Source organism: Siniperca chuatsi, linkage group LG3 (assembly GCF_020085105.1).
Source record: "Siniperca chuatsi isolate FFG_IHB_CAS linkage group LG3, ASM2008510v1, whole genome shotgun sequence".
Lineage (NCBI taxonomy): Eukaryota > Metazoa > Chordata > Actinopteri > Centrarchiformes > Sinipercidae > Siniperca > Siniperca chuatsi.
This window is the reverse complement of record NC_058044.1, coordinates 26119364-26135798: the sequence shown is the minus strand read 5'-3', so window position 1 is coordinate 26135798 and position 16435 is coordinate 26119364. Positions and strand designations below refer to the sequence as shown.

The following is a 16435-nucleotide window of genomic DNA, read 5'->3' as shown; positions in this document are numbered from 1 at the left end:
AACACACATTACCTCTAACCACCTACCTTGTTGTAGATTGGGGTCTTGGAGAAACACCCAGGGGGCTCATGAAGGTCTTAAGCTGCTAGTATGCTTTTGATTATTATTTCTTTTGACACTTTTGATTCCCGAGGTGGTCAAATAACATGCCGTATGAACTGTTTGAGCATAACCTAAGCCTTAAAGGTATCTGTGTGCTTCAGACAAAGTGCTTATCGGATCATTGGACTGCATCTGAAACCCCCTCCCCATACACCTTTCTGAAATTGGAGTTGAGGCGGCTGTGTCTTTCCAATGTCGGAAAGGTTGGAAAGGTCTGAAAATGTCAGTCTGACAAGCACATCCAGCTCACACAGTGATTGGCCAGGTGTGTGGAGGTGAGAAAATAGACAGGATTTGAATTTCTCTCTCAAGCTCTCTTCTTTTATTCTTCACTCAGCTACTTCTGTCACTTCTTGTGTGTACAAGTGTGCACCGTTATCCCCCTTTAATCCACCCCTCTCTTCAACAACACCAGCAATCCATTACATTATTAATAAAAAAAATGTATGCGCAGGAAGATTTCTCAAAAGGTTTTTCTGTCCTCACAAGTATGAATAATGTTTTATATTCAGTGTCCTCATACTGCATCTGCAATGTTGTCCAATCTGCCTTGGTGAGACAAGGCAATAATGATCACTATGTACTGTTTCCCAGATGTGTGCATGTGTGTGAGGAACATTAAGACACCTGTTTGTTTGTGCTTGTCTGTCTTTTTGCAACATTTGCAGAAAGAAGGAAATGTAATTTCTCATAATTTCTTCCTATCTGTTACAAGAAAGTTTTCCTTTCCCTCAGGGCTGTGAATGATTAAAGGCCTGGGATATGTCAGTCATATTAAAATGATTTAGAAACGGGCCAAATGTCAAATGGTACAGCATTAGACTGACTGCCCCAGACTAAGTCAGTAGACAGGCTATTTGTCAAAGTATCTCTGCTAGACTTACTAGGTTTAACTACAGAGCTAATAAGGGTGGTCACACACATGGGCAAGGTGATATCCACAGCATATCCACAGTCTGGATGGTGTGGTGGTGTGTGTGCGCACAAACACCCTGAGGCACTCCTCTGCTTTCTTGCCCTACCCTCTCTTCTTCTTCTTCTCTTCCTCCTAATTTCATTTCTCACTTGCACCACATAGCTCAGAGTTAGTGGTGTGAAGGTCCATGGAGATAGGTCTACAGCATGAGAGATCTGAGTCAATATTCAATTAAAAGGCTCAGATGCTGAGGAACTTTATGATTTATATTTTATGTGTTCCCACAGATGCTTGAGAGATTGATTTACAGTTAGCACCTGGGATTTTTCTTTCTTATTACAGCTGTGATGGTTATTTAAAGGCTTTGGTCCTCTGGTGTTTGATCTAATTTGATACATATATAGAGAGTGATAGATGTGGAGTGTTAGGGTGTGTATAGATGAGTTTTGTTATCCACAGAGAGGGGTTTGATGAGAGGGAAATTTGAATAACATGCATGCTCTTGTTAACAGTCTTAAAATTGACCTTAATAACAGTCATTTTTGAGGTTATAGTTTATGTTGGAGTGCATTATCGTGAGAGATGTTTCTGGTCGGTGAATGTCGTTCTTGAATTTCACAGCAGTATTATTCTTTTTACAGTACCTACAGTACCCATAATTCATTAAAGATACCCTGCAGAGTTTTCTTGTCAACAAAAAATAATTCTGTTTACATTCTGTTACTCATGAAAACATATTGTGTGTATCGTTGAGGTCTAACAAATGTGTTGAATGCATTTCCATGCAAGTCCATGCATTTGTTACTTCTAAACTGGATTATTGCAATTTCTTATTATCAGGCTGACCAAATAAGTCCCTTAAGACTCTCCAGTTGATCCAGAATGCTGCGGCACGTGTACTGACAAGAACTAGGAAAAGAGATCATATTTCTCCAATATTAGCTTCTATGCACTGGCTTACTGTAAAATCCAGAATAGAATTTAAAATCTCCTCTCCTCACCTACAAAGCTCTTAATGGTCAGGCACCATCATATCTGAAAGAGCTCATAATACCTTATTACCCCATTAGAACACTGCGCTCCTAGGATGCAGGGTTACTTGTGGTTCCTAGTCTCCAAACGTAGAATGAGAGCCAGAGCCTTCAGTTATCAAGCTCCTCTCCTGTGGAATCAGCTCCCAGTTTGGGTTCCACATTTAAGTGTAGGCTTAAGACTTTCCTCTTTGATAAAGTTTATAGTTTGGGCTGGCTCAAGTGAGTCCTGAACCATCCCTTAGTTAGCTATAGGCCTAGACAGTAGACTTTCCATGATGCACTGAGTTCTTCAATCCTCCTCTCCCTCTCCATTTGTATGCATTTTTATCCCATTAATGCATGTTACTAACTCCACATCTTCTCTCTCCTGTAGATTTGTGCTTTCTCGTCTCTCTCCTTCTGTCACTTTCAGCAGGTATTTCTGCCTCCAGAGCTGCAGAGTCTGGATCTGTGAATGTGGGCCACCTGCTGCCCCGTGTTCCTGCTCGACAACTGCTACTACAATCGTTATTGTAGTAGCAGTTCTCCCTCTCCCGTCTCTCCCTCCCTCCCTCTCTCTCTCTCCTGCTCTTTTAATTTAAACATTCTCCTGCTCTATAGGAAAAGTACAATGAGATAACTTCTGTTATGAATTAGCACTATAAATATAATTGAATTGAATTAATTAAATTTCCTTCGTCATAAGACAAAGCTATTTCTGCTTATTTTATTAGAGAGACAGGAAAGGCAGGGGAGCGAGAGGATGACATGCAGCAAAGGGCCCGGATTAGAACCTGGGCTGCTGCGGTAAGGACTGCCTTAATAACGGTACGCGCTGCCTTTGTTGGTGCATTGCTGCATTTCCTGGCACGTTACCATCACCTGTACATCAGTGGAATAGTGTAAAATGGAATGTGTATCATGTCACCTGCATGAACAGCAGTGCTTTGAGCCAAATGCTAACATTAGCATGCTTACATGCTCACAGTGACAATGTCACCATGCTGATGTTTAGCAGGCATAATGTTAACTGTGTTAGCATGCTAACATTCGTAATATGCAGTCTATGATTAGTTTATCTCACTGTTTAGTGCTGAAATGGCATAATTTCTTCAGGTATTTGGTCATAAACCAAAAACCAGAAAGAAAGTTTTGACCTTATGATGGCATCAAATTAAAAATCAGAGGATCACCAGTCCTAAGGATTCTTCCTCTACGCACCATGGATATGTGTATAAAGTTCCACGGCAATCCATCCAATAGTTGTTGAGATATTTCCGTCTGGACCAAAGGTGGACTTACCAAATGATGGGAACAAACCTTGGAACCTCAGTGTGACGGCAATACTTATATATACTTAAATAATATGTTGGCACATCTCTTGATGGCTTTTAAATCTATATTGACTTAATGGTTTAAATTGTGATTGTTGAAATAGTCACTAGAACACAAGATTAACAGGCAGATGGAGTTGTGGTGAAGAGGGAGCTAAACCTGAGGGTGAAGGTATCAATTTACCAGTTAATCTACATTGCAACCCTTACCTATGGTCATGGGCTTTGGGTAGTGACCAAAAGAATGAGATTGCTGATGAAGAATTTATTTCGTTCGGCTGAGCTCACCATTAGAGTTAGGGTGAGGAGCTCAGACATCCAGAAGTAGCTTGGAGTAGAATCACTGGTTCTTCACATCCATGGATGAAGGGATGATTTTTGAATGTTGATGATTTTTTAAACGTCAGGAAATTTTCATCTTAGTTTTATAGCCATTTCATCCACACTGAATGATTATCTTAGCCTTAAGGTGCTTTTGGGAAACAAGACCCAGCACTCTTCGTGTGGTTTTGGTGTAGTACTGTACATTGGCCCAAATGCATATCTCGTGTTTCTGTAGGAGATAAGTTCATATATAACTATATTTTTTTTATGACTGGGCCATTTGATAAACAGCAATAACCTGCCTTGTCATTCTACTAACTTTCGAATGATTTAACTGCACGGACATACAGGGATTACACCAAAAATCAGGTATACCCAAATTGTCTGATTGATCTTGATACATTCACTCAGAATGAGTCAAGACTTTTGGTTTGAAACAGAAATTTTGTATTTAGAGAGAAAAAGAAAATAGGTCTTGACTTTGAGAAGAGAGGTATATAAAACATTTCTGCTTGAAACCAGATTGAGTTACTTGTGTAAAATCTGAGGGCAAAGGTTAATGCCAGGGTGGTTAATTTAGTGAACTCACATCTGTCATAGAGCACCTTACCATTAGCTTTTGTTCTTGCAGAGGCTAATTGCATCGGTTATAAAATTGTCTGTAAGGGAGGAGTTTCATAATTAAGTGAGATGTGATTTAAGCGCTGACCTTTAGTCATACAGTAGAGAAGCAGTATTACAGTAAATATCTTTATGTTTTCCTTTGGTTTCCCACACATATAATAAATAATAGTTGCAGTTTTTTTTTTTTTTTTTTAATTAGCACACATCTCTTTCTTTGTGAGTTCACACAGGCACGTCACCTTTGTAGTCATGTTTTATTACACCATTGTCTTCCTGTCTCAAACCAGCAGACTTGATATCCTCAGGCTGTGTTACTTGATCTCAAGAGATCTCCTCTCTAGAAGCCGTAATAGTTCACCCGGCACTCTGCCAGCTTCTTTTGGCCTTTAAAAATTTCATCACAGTGTTACTCATTCCAACTTTGCTGACAGTGACTTCCATTTAGTCTGTCCAGAGTGATTTAGTCAGGGCTGCAGAAGAGCCTTCTACATTTTGTCACTTTGAAGCCCTCTTATTAACAGAGGGCTGATAATAGGCTCCAATGAGCTTTACCAGAGTTTTTAAGTTGGTAAAATCTGGTTTCTGTGTCACTAGTAGTTAAACATGAAACTTAAAGGAATAGTTCAACATTTTGGGAAGTACGCTTGTTTGCCTTCCTTTAAAAAGTGAGATGAGAATATAGATATCAATCTCATGTGCAATAAGTACAGAGCCAGGATGTATTGAGCCTAGCTTAGAATAAAAACTGGAAACGCATACCACCACCCCAAAAGCTCACTAATTAACACAGTGTATCAAATTTTTTTTAACCCATACATAAACAAAAATCTAAAAACAACAATTTGAGGTTTTATGGGGAATTATGCTTTGAAGCAGTTTCTTGAAGAACATTTGTTTATCCCAGTACTTCTGTGCAGCGTCTCCGGCTACAGCGTGGGTTGCCAGATACGGTCGGTGAGCACAGGTTTTGCTTTTGGTCTCTATACAGACACAATGGTACCAAACCTGGCAATGCCAGTGTGACAACAAGGCTTAGGGTAGCTGCGCACAGTCACTGCACTCAGTTTTTGTTTGCGTAGAAATAGTTCCAGCACATAACTTCCCCTAAAATCACAAAGTGATATTTTATATTTCTGTTTATGTAAGAGTTAGATAATAATGTAATGTCACTAACTTTAATTTTTTACCTCCAAATGCATTTGTAGCTAATCTGGCGAAACTGTTAGCTTGTTTACAACCTGTATGATTGTCTGACTGCTCATGTTTCTTACCTCTTACTATTTTTAGCAACTAGCTGCAATAGTTTAAAAAGTGACTTTTTGCTGTCTATGTTCAGGAGGAACTGGGCCACAGCAACACTTCATATCCATAATTACTCAAACACATCACACTTTGTCTTGTAGTCTTGACACTGGAGCTCACCGCAGCTGTATGCTTCCACCCGAGCTGTTCCTCTGCAGCGGTGCGGCGTCACGGCGCGACCTCCTGGGAGCATGAGACACAACTGCAGGTGAGATGAGACGAGTCTCTAAATTTAGTTGCTTGTTTTTCTGGGACTTACGGTTTGGTCTGTGAAAGTAGGATAAACACACATTCTCCCAAATGTAGACCAAAACTCACAAAAAGCACACACTTACACATACGGTAAACATTACAGACTTTGTTACAACCTTGGATCCTGAAGGATGAGTGCACACACACACATAATTTCCACAGAGGAGCAGCAGGCTGACTGTGTCTTAGTCTCGAAGAGTTTTCAACGTTGTGTGTCGGCTCTTACCCCTGGCTTCCTGCAAGTCTCTGTTGGAACATGACAGCTGTTTTGTGAGGCTGTGGAGATTAAACAACCGACAGCTATCGCAGTTAATTAGGATGCCAGGACTTTACTGTCACCATGCCTGGGCTGATAAATGAAGTAAGCGAGGATGCTGCTGTCTCTCCAGTGTCGCTCTGAAGGGGATTATCACTGACGTTCTCATTTCAGTTCAGCCCACAGGGCGATGGATTGACACAGACATGAGACAAGCACACAAACAGAAACACACATCTGGAACATCTTTGTCTTTATTTAGTCTGAATTTAGGGATATTTTTTTACCAATTTATAGTCATTTTGCTGGATTCACATCTTGATAGTCCAACCATTCAACATTTCTTAATTCCCTCCATGATTGGTGTAAATTTACCATAATTAATAATGACTGTATGTCCCCAATGTTTTGTTTTGCATTGTAACAGTTGTCTACATTATCTTATCCTGCATTGCACACAAACTCTTTTTCTTGCTCTACTTTTCTATTTTTCACACATACACGCTCAAACAGTCAAATCATGTCTAGACTGGCTGTCAGCTAAAATGACAGCTCCCTATAAGGCATTTTGTTGTTCACCGCCGAACCAAGATGTTTGTCTTTTCTTTTCTTTTTTTTTTTTTGGAAACGCAGACACCAAAGCTGTCTAAAGTAAAAAGTTTTTGTAGTTTGTGTGTCTGTAAAAACTTGAGGGGTCATGGTAGCTGTTAAATTACAAAAAAAATAATTACAGGTTTGATCAAAACACGCTAGGAAGTAATCTATTTACCCTCCACAATTTGCTGTGTGGCATAATCAAGGTATAATACACTGACTAGCTGACAAATTGAACTACCCACTGACAGGTTGAAATGACTGGAAATAACACAGGTCAATATTTATATCTCTATCACTGTCAACAAGCTCCTCTCCACCTGCCATTAACCTTCACTTTCAGTCAACCAGGAGCTTCAGTCTTTGAATCATAAAGATACACTTCTCTCCTCCAGCTGCTCTCTCTGTGACATTCCTGTAGCCAGACCACCAGTACTGAATGATTCATTATACCCTGCTGTCCCATGAGACAGTCCTGTTATGGTATGTGAGAGAGAGTAAAAAAAAAACAGAGACCGACAGAGAGAGCTCCTACTTACATTACATTGTGTTTGCAGAAAAAACTGTGAAAACCATTGTTGAACATAACTTTACAACTTTGCTAATATCCATATTTTGTTGTTTTTTTGGTGGAAGAAGTGCAAAACCAAATCCTTCTCTGTGTGGTTGACACATTTAAACTGAATACAGAAAGTGGAATGTGATAACTCTTTAGAGCCTGAGGAAACATGATACTGGATTTCTAATTTCGGCTCGCTGAGATGGAGTGTCTGAAAAGACTTTATTTACCATGAAAACTCTGCCTGATAAAACACTTTGCTACACATACACCTCATTCTTTTTTTTTTTTCATTTTATTTCTCACCGCTTGTTAGATAGCATATTGGCAGGTGCCTGTTGCCATGGTAACATCACACATGGTAATGGCCATATCCTTGCTATTATGGCCTTGCTTTAGTCATTTGCTGCATGATGTGGATGTTGTGGTTGAAGAAACAGCAAGGGAGGGTGTAAGATGGTAATTGGAAAAATATTTGGGGGGTTAATAGAGTAATTAGTGCACACTGGCTTACCATCTAAGCCTGTGAAGAAGCTTGTGTAAGTGTTCATTTTCAAAACATATACTATAGTATTATATTTATAATAGATAGAGCACTACAGGTCTTTATAATACATTCTTCCTGTTGTGATGATCAGTAGAAGTGTGAAGCAGGGAGTTGGATAAGACGGGGATACGTGGGCAGTTGGCTTGATTTATGAAAAACGCCCCTTTTGTTTGAAAGCTTGAGAGCGACCGAGAGACTGAAGCATGCATATCTTCATTTAATAGCACATTATTTATCCTCTTATCATACACGGGCGATTAGTATATCCCTGTAAAAATTAGTTACGATTATGTTTTCCAGGGCTTGCCAAAGAACATGACTGTCACTTTTACATTCAGAAACTCCAATAATAGGCTTTGACTCATAATTTAGTCTAATTTATGAGTTCCAAAGGCTGATTCTCCGCCTGTGATTCCCTCTGTGAAACACTTAAAGCACCAGATGGGGAAATAATGAACTTTTCTAGCAGAAAGCAGCTGACAGAAGCTTATGAAACCAAGCGCTATTGACTGGGATCTCAATTAAGTGGACCATGACAAAAATGAAAACTATGAAAAAAATCCCAGGCTGCTTTAAGTTTCAGAGGTCTTTTATTAAGAAAAACACTCTAAGGAAAGTCAGCTTGTTCTCACCATCGATGTGCCATTCTATCAGTCCTTCAACAATAAAAAACTAAATTTCCACCCATTACCTTGTGAGCAGATACACAGTAATGATAACATAACGGTTACCATGGTGTTGTTACGGTTACCAAATGGAGGTAGATAACTGAGCGCCAGGTTAGACCGCCAGGTTAGAGGCTGCTGCAAGATTTAATCTTGTCAACATCTCTGAGCGGTGGAGGAGGGAGAAAAAAGGATGGAAGGAAAAAAACAGGAAGATGCTAATGAAAGTAAAAAGGGGACTGAGAGTGACAGAAATAGCAGCGCTGGAAACAATGAAGTAATGGAAGAAACGGGAAAGAAAAGTGCTACAAATGGAATAAGAGGATTAAAATTGAAGAAGTAAAGGCACAGGACATGACAGGAAAGGACGCCGGACAAAATGGTAGATGGGGATAAAAAGGCAAAAATATTAGAAGGATTCAGTGGTGTTAGAGGAATGAGTACAGTGCTTACTTAGCTCTCTGCAGTGCGACTGTCTGACCCCGACTTCTTTTATCCATCCAAGATGATTCCAAGATCAAAGCATAGAATAACTTGCGAAAAAACCCAGGGGAAGAGATTACACATTAATGTAGAAGTTCTAGTGCTTTCTGAGTGGATGAAGGACTTTTTATTTCATTCTGGCCACAGAACATCATTAACATATACACTCCTCTGTTATTGTAGCCAGTTAGGTCCCAGTTATGCAAATGCAGGAAAACAGAGGGGTTTTCACAACATTTCACAATATGTTCTTTTATATTTTTATTTATTTGTACAGCAGATTTCAAGCAGAGAGGCAATTAAAAGGTGCTTTGTATAAGGCAAAGAAATGCATTAGACCAACATTAAAAAAAACAAAGAAAAAGAGGAAAATAAAGTCCTGTTAAAGTAATTATAGGCACAGGAAGAAGGTTCGGAGTCAGATCAGTCTCTTTGATAATGAATGCACACAGAAGGATTCACAAATGTATTTCGTGATTTATGTATAAATAACTCCACATACACATTCTTTAATGCACACAAAAATAGAAATACGCAAATATATGTATTTAAAAGTATTTGCAATTTTCATCAAAAACATATTTGGATGTTACATTTATATACAAACTGTTAAACCTGCATTTACAAATTGCTTGTTTTTGTGAACTTCACTGCATTTTTGTGTGGGTTTTTTGAGACTCCCGTAACGAGGCTCGAGTTACAAATGCATTTTTTTTTTCATCAGGGAAGTATCTGTAGTATCTCGCTATGATGCTAACGGGCACTCCTAATATATCTATGCTGGCGCTAGGAACTAGACATGCCCAGGAGGAGAGGCTGTTATTTCCCTGTTGACGGATGGTTTAAATACCTTAAATACAGTTGGCTCAACCTTTAATGTGTTGGATTCTATTTGTCTCATAATATTGCCAATAATATAATGTATTTTTTGGGGTGAGCAATATCACTTTTTTCTATGTATTTTCCTATGTGGTAACTTTTGTGATTGTTCTCTCTGGGATGTTTTTTTGTGTGATTTGTGTTAGTGTAAAAATTAAGACAGTTTTGGTTAAGACAGTTTTGGCTTTGGGGGGGGGTTATGTGCTGGACCAGATTGGACCACCTGGCCAAGAAGTATTCCCTCACATAACCCCCTGTAAAACCACAACTTGTCATTTTTGTACTGATTAAACAAACCTTTGGACAGAGCCAGGCAAGCTGTTTCTCCCTGCCACCTGTCATAAGCTAAATGAATCATCTCCAGTCTGTATTCATATGTAACGGACAGAGTGGTAATGATCTTCTCACAAATAAAATGAAGTGAAATGTCAAACTTCAGAAGTGGAGATCATTCCCAGTTACTGCTGCACTCTCATTGCTGCCCACTGCCACCAAAATGAGTCAAATGCAGCAATCAACCTCCCCATTGTAGATAAATAATGTATAATGTATAACTTAATGGGCTTCTACAGACATCCAAATAAAAAACAAATCACCTCATTTAAATATGAAACTGACCAATGACCACAGTAGACCTAATTGGGGAATCATTTGCCATTATTGTAAGAAGTATTGTAATGATGCTTTTAATTAAATGTACTTTGTGTGTGTGTGTGTGTGTGTGTGTGTGAGAAGATGGACAGAGAGAGAGCGGAGAGAAAATGAAAGTCTGAGGTGTGTGCTCTCTCTCTCGTGCTCTCACCTCTCACTCTGTATATTTGCCTGGACTTGCGGTTGTGGATCAATACTTGCCATTCTCCTCCTCTCACAGTACCAGAGGCTGGGTAATGGGCCATAACAGAGTCTGTGCGCGTCAATGTGTGTGTGTGTGTGTGTGTGTGTGTGTGTGTGTGTGTGTGTTTGTGTTACACGTTTAAGTATAGTCCAAGCTGTCATTGCTCAGCCTTGTCTCAGCTGCCTAGTAGGTAGGTGCCATTCTTCCTCCTAACAAGAGGAACCTTTCATTAGTGAGAACAAGCTTGAGTGATGTCCTTTTTTTTTTAGATCAGCCTTTCATACTACACAGTTGGACCTGTGAAAAGACTCGCAGGAATGTGGTTGCCCAGGAGGAGATTAATTGCAAGCTTGTAGAGATGGCAGAAGCATATTTGTATTATGTTTTGCCCAGTGTGGAGTCTCAGTGTACAATTTTGTGTTCCAAAGTATCACTTAGCACGTTCTGTCTGATTATAGAAAATTGTACATGTAGCGGTGATAATGGCCTCGGTGGCACCTAACATAAGGTACTGCTGTGTTCACTGGGAACAAAAGTATGTAGCACTGGACTGGATGAAGGTGGAGCACACCATGGTGGAGTCTACAGGGTGCCTATTGCAGTTAAAGAGCTATGCAGTGTGCAGTACAGTGTGTAGATTGTGCCTTTAAAAATACACTTATTTAGAATGTTAGAATGTTCCTGTTCTATCATTTTAAGGTATAAAAATGTATTTTATAAAACAATGCACATTGCTAATTATCCCTATATGCTTGAAAAATAGGCAAGATCAGGATGTTTTGTTTTGATTTATGACTTTATGAGCAATGAATTGCTAACATTAACAACACTGAGCTTAGTTCAACTGTGCAGTCATGAATATTCATGAAAACATCAACCTTAAGAAATCGAATAATACTACCGACCACTGCATCCCAAAATTGAAAGATATGCACACCCTCCTAACTTTGGGGTACATATGAATAAATTTTGTGCACTCAAGTTTAACTTTGGAAACACTTTGGTCTGGGAGGATTTTACAATCAGGAGTAAAAAGGACAAACCAAGAACAAAAATGTCCTCCTCCAGATGATGACTTTCTGATATTTTATTGAAGTAGAAGTACAGGTTTTATCAGAGTAAAAAGGTACTCAAATGTAACTAATGCAGTTAAATCCAAAAAGTGTGTAAAAGCGACAGAGTTGCATTCTGATAATATGATATTTCCCATCTAAATAGGCTGGCAAAAAAGCTAGATTCCAACAATGCAAACACAAACCGATAACATTGTGGTTCTATGGATCCATATGAGCATTTAATGTTACAGTTTGTTAATTTAATGTTTCCAACTCAAGCTGGAAAGCTCATAAAGAACATTATTTCTTACTTCAATATGTGCAATAGATGTCAGAATAGCATGCAGCATCACATTTTACTTTGCTCCCTCCAACACTGTTAAATTGTAGTTAGGCTCATACTGGATGTCATTGCTGCCATAACTTACGTGCACTACTGGCTTTATTTTCATGTTGCTGAGTAACTGTTATGTACTACCCGTCACTCTGACCTTGTCAATGGCACAATAAATCTCAGGTTGCACATCCTCACTGCCATTTTTGTTTCTTTTTCTCATCTGCTGTTCAGTGAAACACTGTTTAGTGCAGTATTTAATCGACCGTGAGTGATATTCAACTTCTTTACCTCTCCAACTCATTTTTGTAACTTTGTTTTTTATTGTTTTCAATTTTTGTACATATTTTTGAGATGTACTTTTGCTATTATACTATTTTTGTTTCTTGGTTCCTTTACCCATGTATCTGCTCCAAACTTAATTTTGTTACTTGTGCGATGACAATGAAGGAATCTTGACTGTCAGAACATGCTGGCAAAATAGAGAGAGCTTGTCCTGTCTGAGCTAAATCAGCCTTGACTATTATACAACAGCAGTGAACAGATTGTTTACAAAGGTCATTAAACATGGTTTCTGTCAATGCATAGCATAGATTTGAAGTCAGAATCAAATTCAAGGTGAAGAAGTCACGAATGCAGGAGTTAGCTTCCTGGTACAGTTCAGACCTCCCCTGTCATCTTGGGGATGGACCTGTAAACTGATGTTGGCATTGTTACAAATATTAATGTGATTTTTAAGCAGGGAGAGGTCAATACAGTGTTCATCATTATGTTCCCTTTTTCCTGTGGCCACATGGACACATCCATATAAGCACACACACACACAGATAGATTCAGCTCACGTTCTCTGCTAGAGAAAGAATTTTTATATTAAAAGGCAGGTGTGACCTGCTCTCCTAGATGTAATTAACTAGCGTTTAAAACAGCACAGTATTTCCACTGCAATGTATAGTCTGTCGCACAGAAGTGTGTATATGCAGAATGCATGCCCGAGTTTGCAGATGGTCTTCTTGAGATAGTCATTATCTGTTTGCTGTTTTGACAAGTCTCAAATTAAAAATCTTTCCTCCTGTTTACTTTAGATTTTAGTTTAGCTTCCATTTCAACCACTGTGCCACTAGAATTGTTAAGTTTGGATTACTTCAGTAAAACTTATCCATAAATGCCGACATAACCATCAGTAACATGATGAAATATCTTGGGGTTTCATAGCTCAGTAACTTAGGGGGCATCTATAAGCAATTGTAAGGTGGCATTTTGTAAAAACCTCCTTTGCACAAATGTCTTTCCCTGTTCAGCGGCATCAGTTACTCCTTACACACAGAACTCAAATTGGATCATAAATGGGATCATTGTAAACTCAAGTTAAAAGTTCAGTTCAGTTCAAATCTTTGTTGTTCGTCAAGAGGAAATTATTTTTGCAACAAGGCAACATAAAATACATAAGAAATAAAACATAAACACAATAAACACACACACACACACACACACACACACACACAGACAGACAAGAAAAATAGGGGCAATAGAAGACATTAAAAGTGCTGGTACTATACATGCAATACAGAATGCAATAAAAGGAAAAGAAAAACTGCAACAATAAGATTAGGAATAACATAAAGTGCTAAAATGTGCCAGGAACTAAGAGTATATGGTATGTTAGACTTAAAAGTGTTTACTGCATATGCCACATTTCAGGATAAACCCCTTGAGTTGTATCATCTTTTTTTCAAGGGGCCATAGGCAAGCTTGTAGAGATGGCAGGGTAGGGAATAGAATTTTCAGAAACCATGTACCTCTGAGAATGTCAAATTCCTTAAAGAGAGGATGGGTTTGCTAGAGAAGAGGCTGGAGAAGTCAAAAAGTACTCAGAATCAGACTATAAGACAATGAGAAAAATATAGAATATCACCAGCCTTATCCTTTAATAATGTTGTGCTGTGTTTTGTCATGTCTTTTTCTCTTTTATAGACAACATGTAGTGAGTCAAGAGACCAAAGTTAATTACAGTACCTGTGTTAAAGCCCAGTACTTTCTATATTTACTGACTGAAGAGCAAGCCTCTCTTAATTTTGTAAAGTGCCTCCTGAGCCCTGCCAAATGAATATCTGACGCAGAGCAGACAACCTGATCATTGTTAACTCCTCCTTGAGGAAAGGGGAATCAAACAGGGGATCAGCTTTAGTATAATAGCCTCTAATAGCCCAGCAGGGAACACAATTCAGACAAGATGAAGAGAAGTGAAAGGAAAAATCATAACTCACTAACTGTTTCCCGCCTTTTGTTTATAGGCTGACTGGGTGAGTGGAAGGGTTGAGTATGTCAGCTGAAAGTTAATCAGGGGGAAATTCAATCAGTCTCCATCCAGCAGCAGCAGCAGGTGATCATGGTGTCGGCCACGCAGAGATAGCATGTCCTCTTGCCTGCCCTGCACGTCTGTCTGTATGTGTGTGTGTGTGTGTGTGTGTGTGTGTGTGTGTGTGTGTATGTGTAAGTGTGGTGAGTGGGCATATGCACTTCCTTTGTCCTTGCAACCCAATAAGTGTCTGGGTTTCCAGAGTTCACTGGTGAATGATTACATTAAAGAGGCAGAGAGAGAAAGAGAGGGGGAGAAAGCAAGTGATGCCAACCAGATGCAGACAGGGAGAGAGGGTGAGGGACTGAAGCGAAGAGGAGGACGTGGTTTGGCAGACCTCTGTCAACCCACCTTGCCAGTGGTGGAATGTAACTAAGTACATTTACTCATGTACTGTACTCAAGTACAAAATTGAGGTACTTGTACTTTACTTGAGTATTTCCACCTCATGCTACTTTATACTTTATACAACTCCATTTCAGAGGGCAATATTGCCCTTTTTACCCCAGTACATTTGTTGTAGTTACTTGTTACTTTCCAGATTAAGATGTTACATAAAAAAACATATGACAAGCTTTTAAAATACAATACATTGTTATATATTTAACCAGTGGTTCCCAATCTTTTTGGCTTGTGACCCCTTAAAAAAAATTTTTGTCTTGGGGCCTCTTGTCACATTTCAGAGTTGTTAGTTCCACCTAAGTAGCCAGCGATTTCCGTTCCAAACTTCTGTGTTTAAAGCCTAAAGGGGTAAAATGATCCAATATATCACAAAATAGCAAAGATTTAAAAAAAAAAACTCCCAAAAAATTGTAAAAAGGATTTATGCAGCAGAATGTTTTGTTTTTTCTTCTTCCCTTCCCTGTAAATAATTTCACAACCCCGCAGATTTATTTTGTGACCCCTAGGTTGGGAACAACTGGACTAAACTACCTAACTGTTAACTCCTCGACCAACTACAACTGTAAAATCCTGCTTACACACCGAGGCATCAGTATAAACAATTAATATATCATATTCATTTAAATATATTAGTCACGGGAGACATTTTTCTTCAGAAGAAGTACTTTTACTTTTGATACTTAAATAATGTAAATTTAGCTGATAACACTTCTGTAGTTAATTAAGTGGGATTTTAAATGCAGGCCTTTTACTTGTAATGGAGCATGTCTACATTGTTGTATTGGTGCTTTTATTTAAGTGAAGGATCTGAATACTTCGTCCACCTCTGCTCCATGCACACACACATACACGCACACAAGGTTCAATTTCAAGAATGTGTTGATCCCAAGAGCACAGCCGCAGACTACAATCACAATTTCTGTAACCTGTTAGACTCTTGAGGGAAATAGGCTCATGTAGCCTTTTGTGTATGAGTTTTCAATTTTCACCCAAAAGGCTAAATGAAGGTTACCCCTCTGGCGACAGCTGCGGCCGCTACAGTACCACCAGCCTCCTCTGGTGTCTGCTCTGGATGTTGTTGTGTTAGACTTCCATTGCATGTTCATGTGACTTCCATGTGTCAGCAGTTGTTCCTGTGGAGAATATTAGTTTTATAATATATATTATAATATTGAGTTTTTCTTTGAGACTGTCCACACAAGGAAAATGCAACCCCATCAGCAGACAAGACCATCAATATTGGACCATTCTCCAAAACCTGGATTACGATCAATGCCAATGTTGTTACAAATCTTGCTTTCTACAATATTTTTGCATGGGAACTATGGTATTAAGGTTAGGATGAGATTGTGGTTATGGCAAATAAATTACGGTTAAAGTATGATTAGGGTCGGGCAACTTGGTTAAGCTTAGGGAACGATCATGGTCATGGTTAAAAGACCAGGGAGGCATTCTGGATTTCTTAACTGGGCACTTGAACCCCAAGGGACTTGAGGCCATTTCTGTAGAGTCTACTGGATTATATTTGTTCTCCATTAACAGTATTTCTTTGAGAACTATTGGAAATGTAGTTATTGGATGGATGTGTTAAGTTCAAACGCAG

At 39.0% G+C, this 16435-nt stretch overlaps 1 protein-coding gene across 12 annotated transcripts in view; it reads left to right on the top strand.

Moving 5' to 3' along the window:
- LOC122873373 overlaps positions 1-16435 on the top strand; it is a 190639-nt gene that overhangs the window by 68746 nt on the left and 105458 nt on the right. For 10 of the 12 annotated variants that reach the window (XM_044190013.1, XM_044190009.1, XM_044190006.1 and 7 more), the window contains one exon: positions 5717-5823. The exons of the other annotated variants lie outside the window; for them this stretch is intronic. In XM_044190013.1, the coding sequence (XP_044045948.1) occupies positions 5717-5823 (107 nt within the window). The remainder of the gene's footprint in view (positions 1-5716; positions 5824-16435) is intronic. 12 annotated transcript variants of the gene reach the window in all.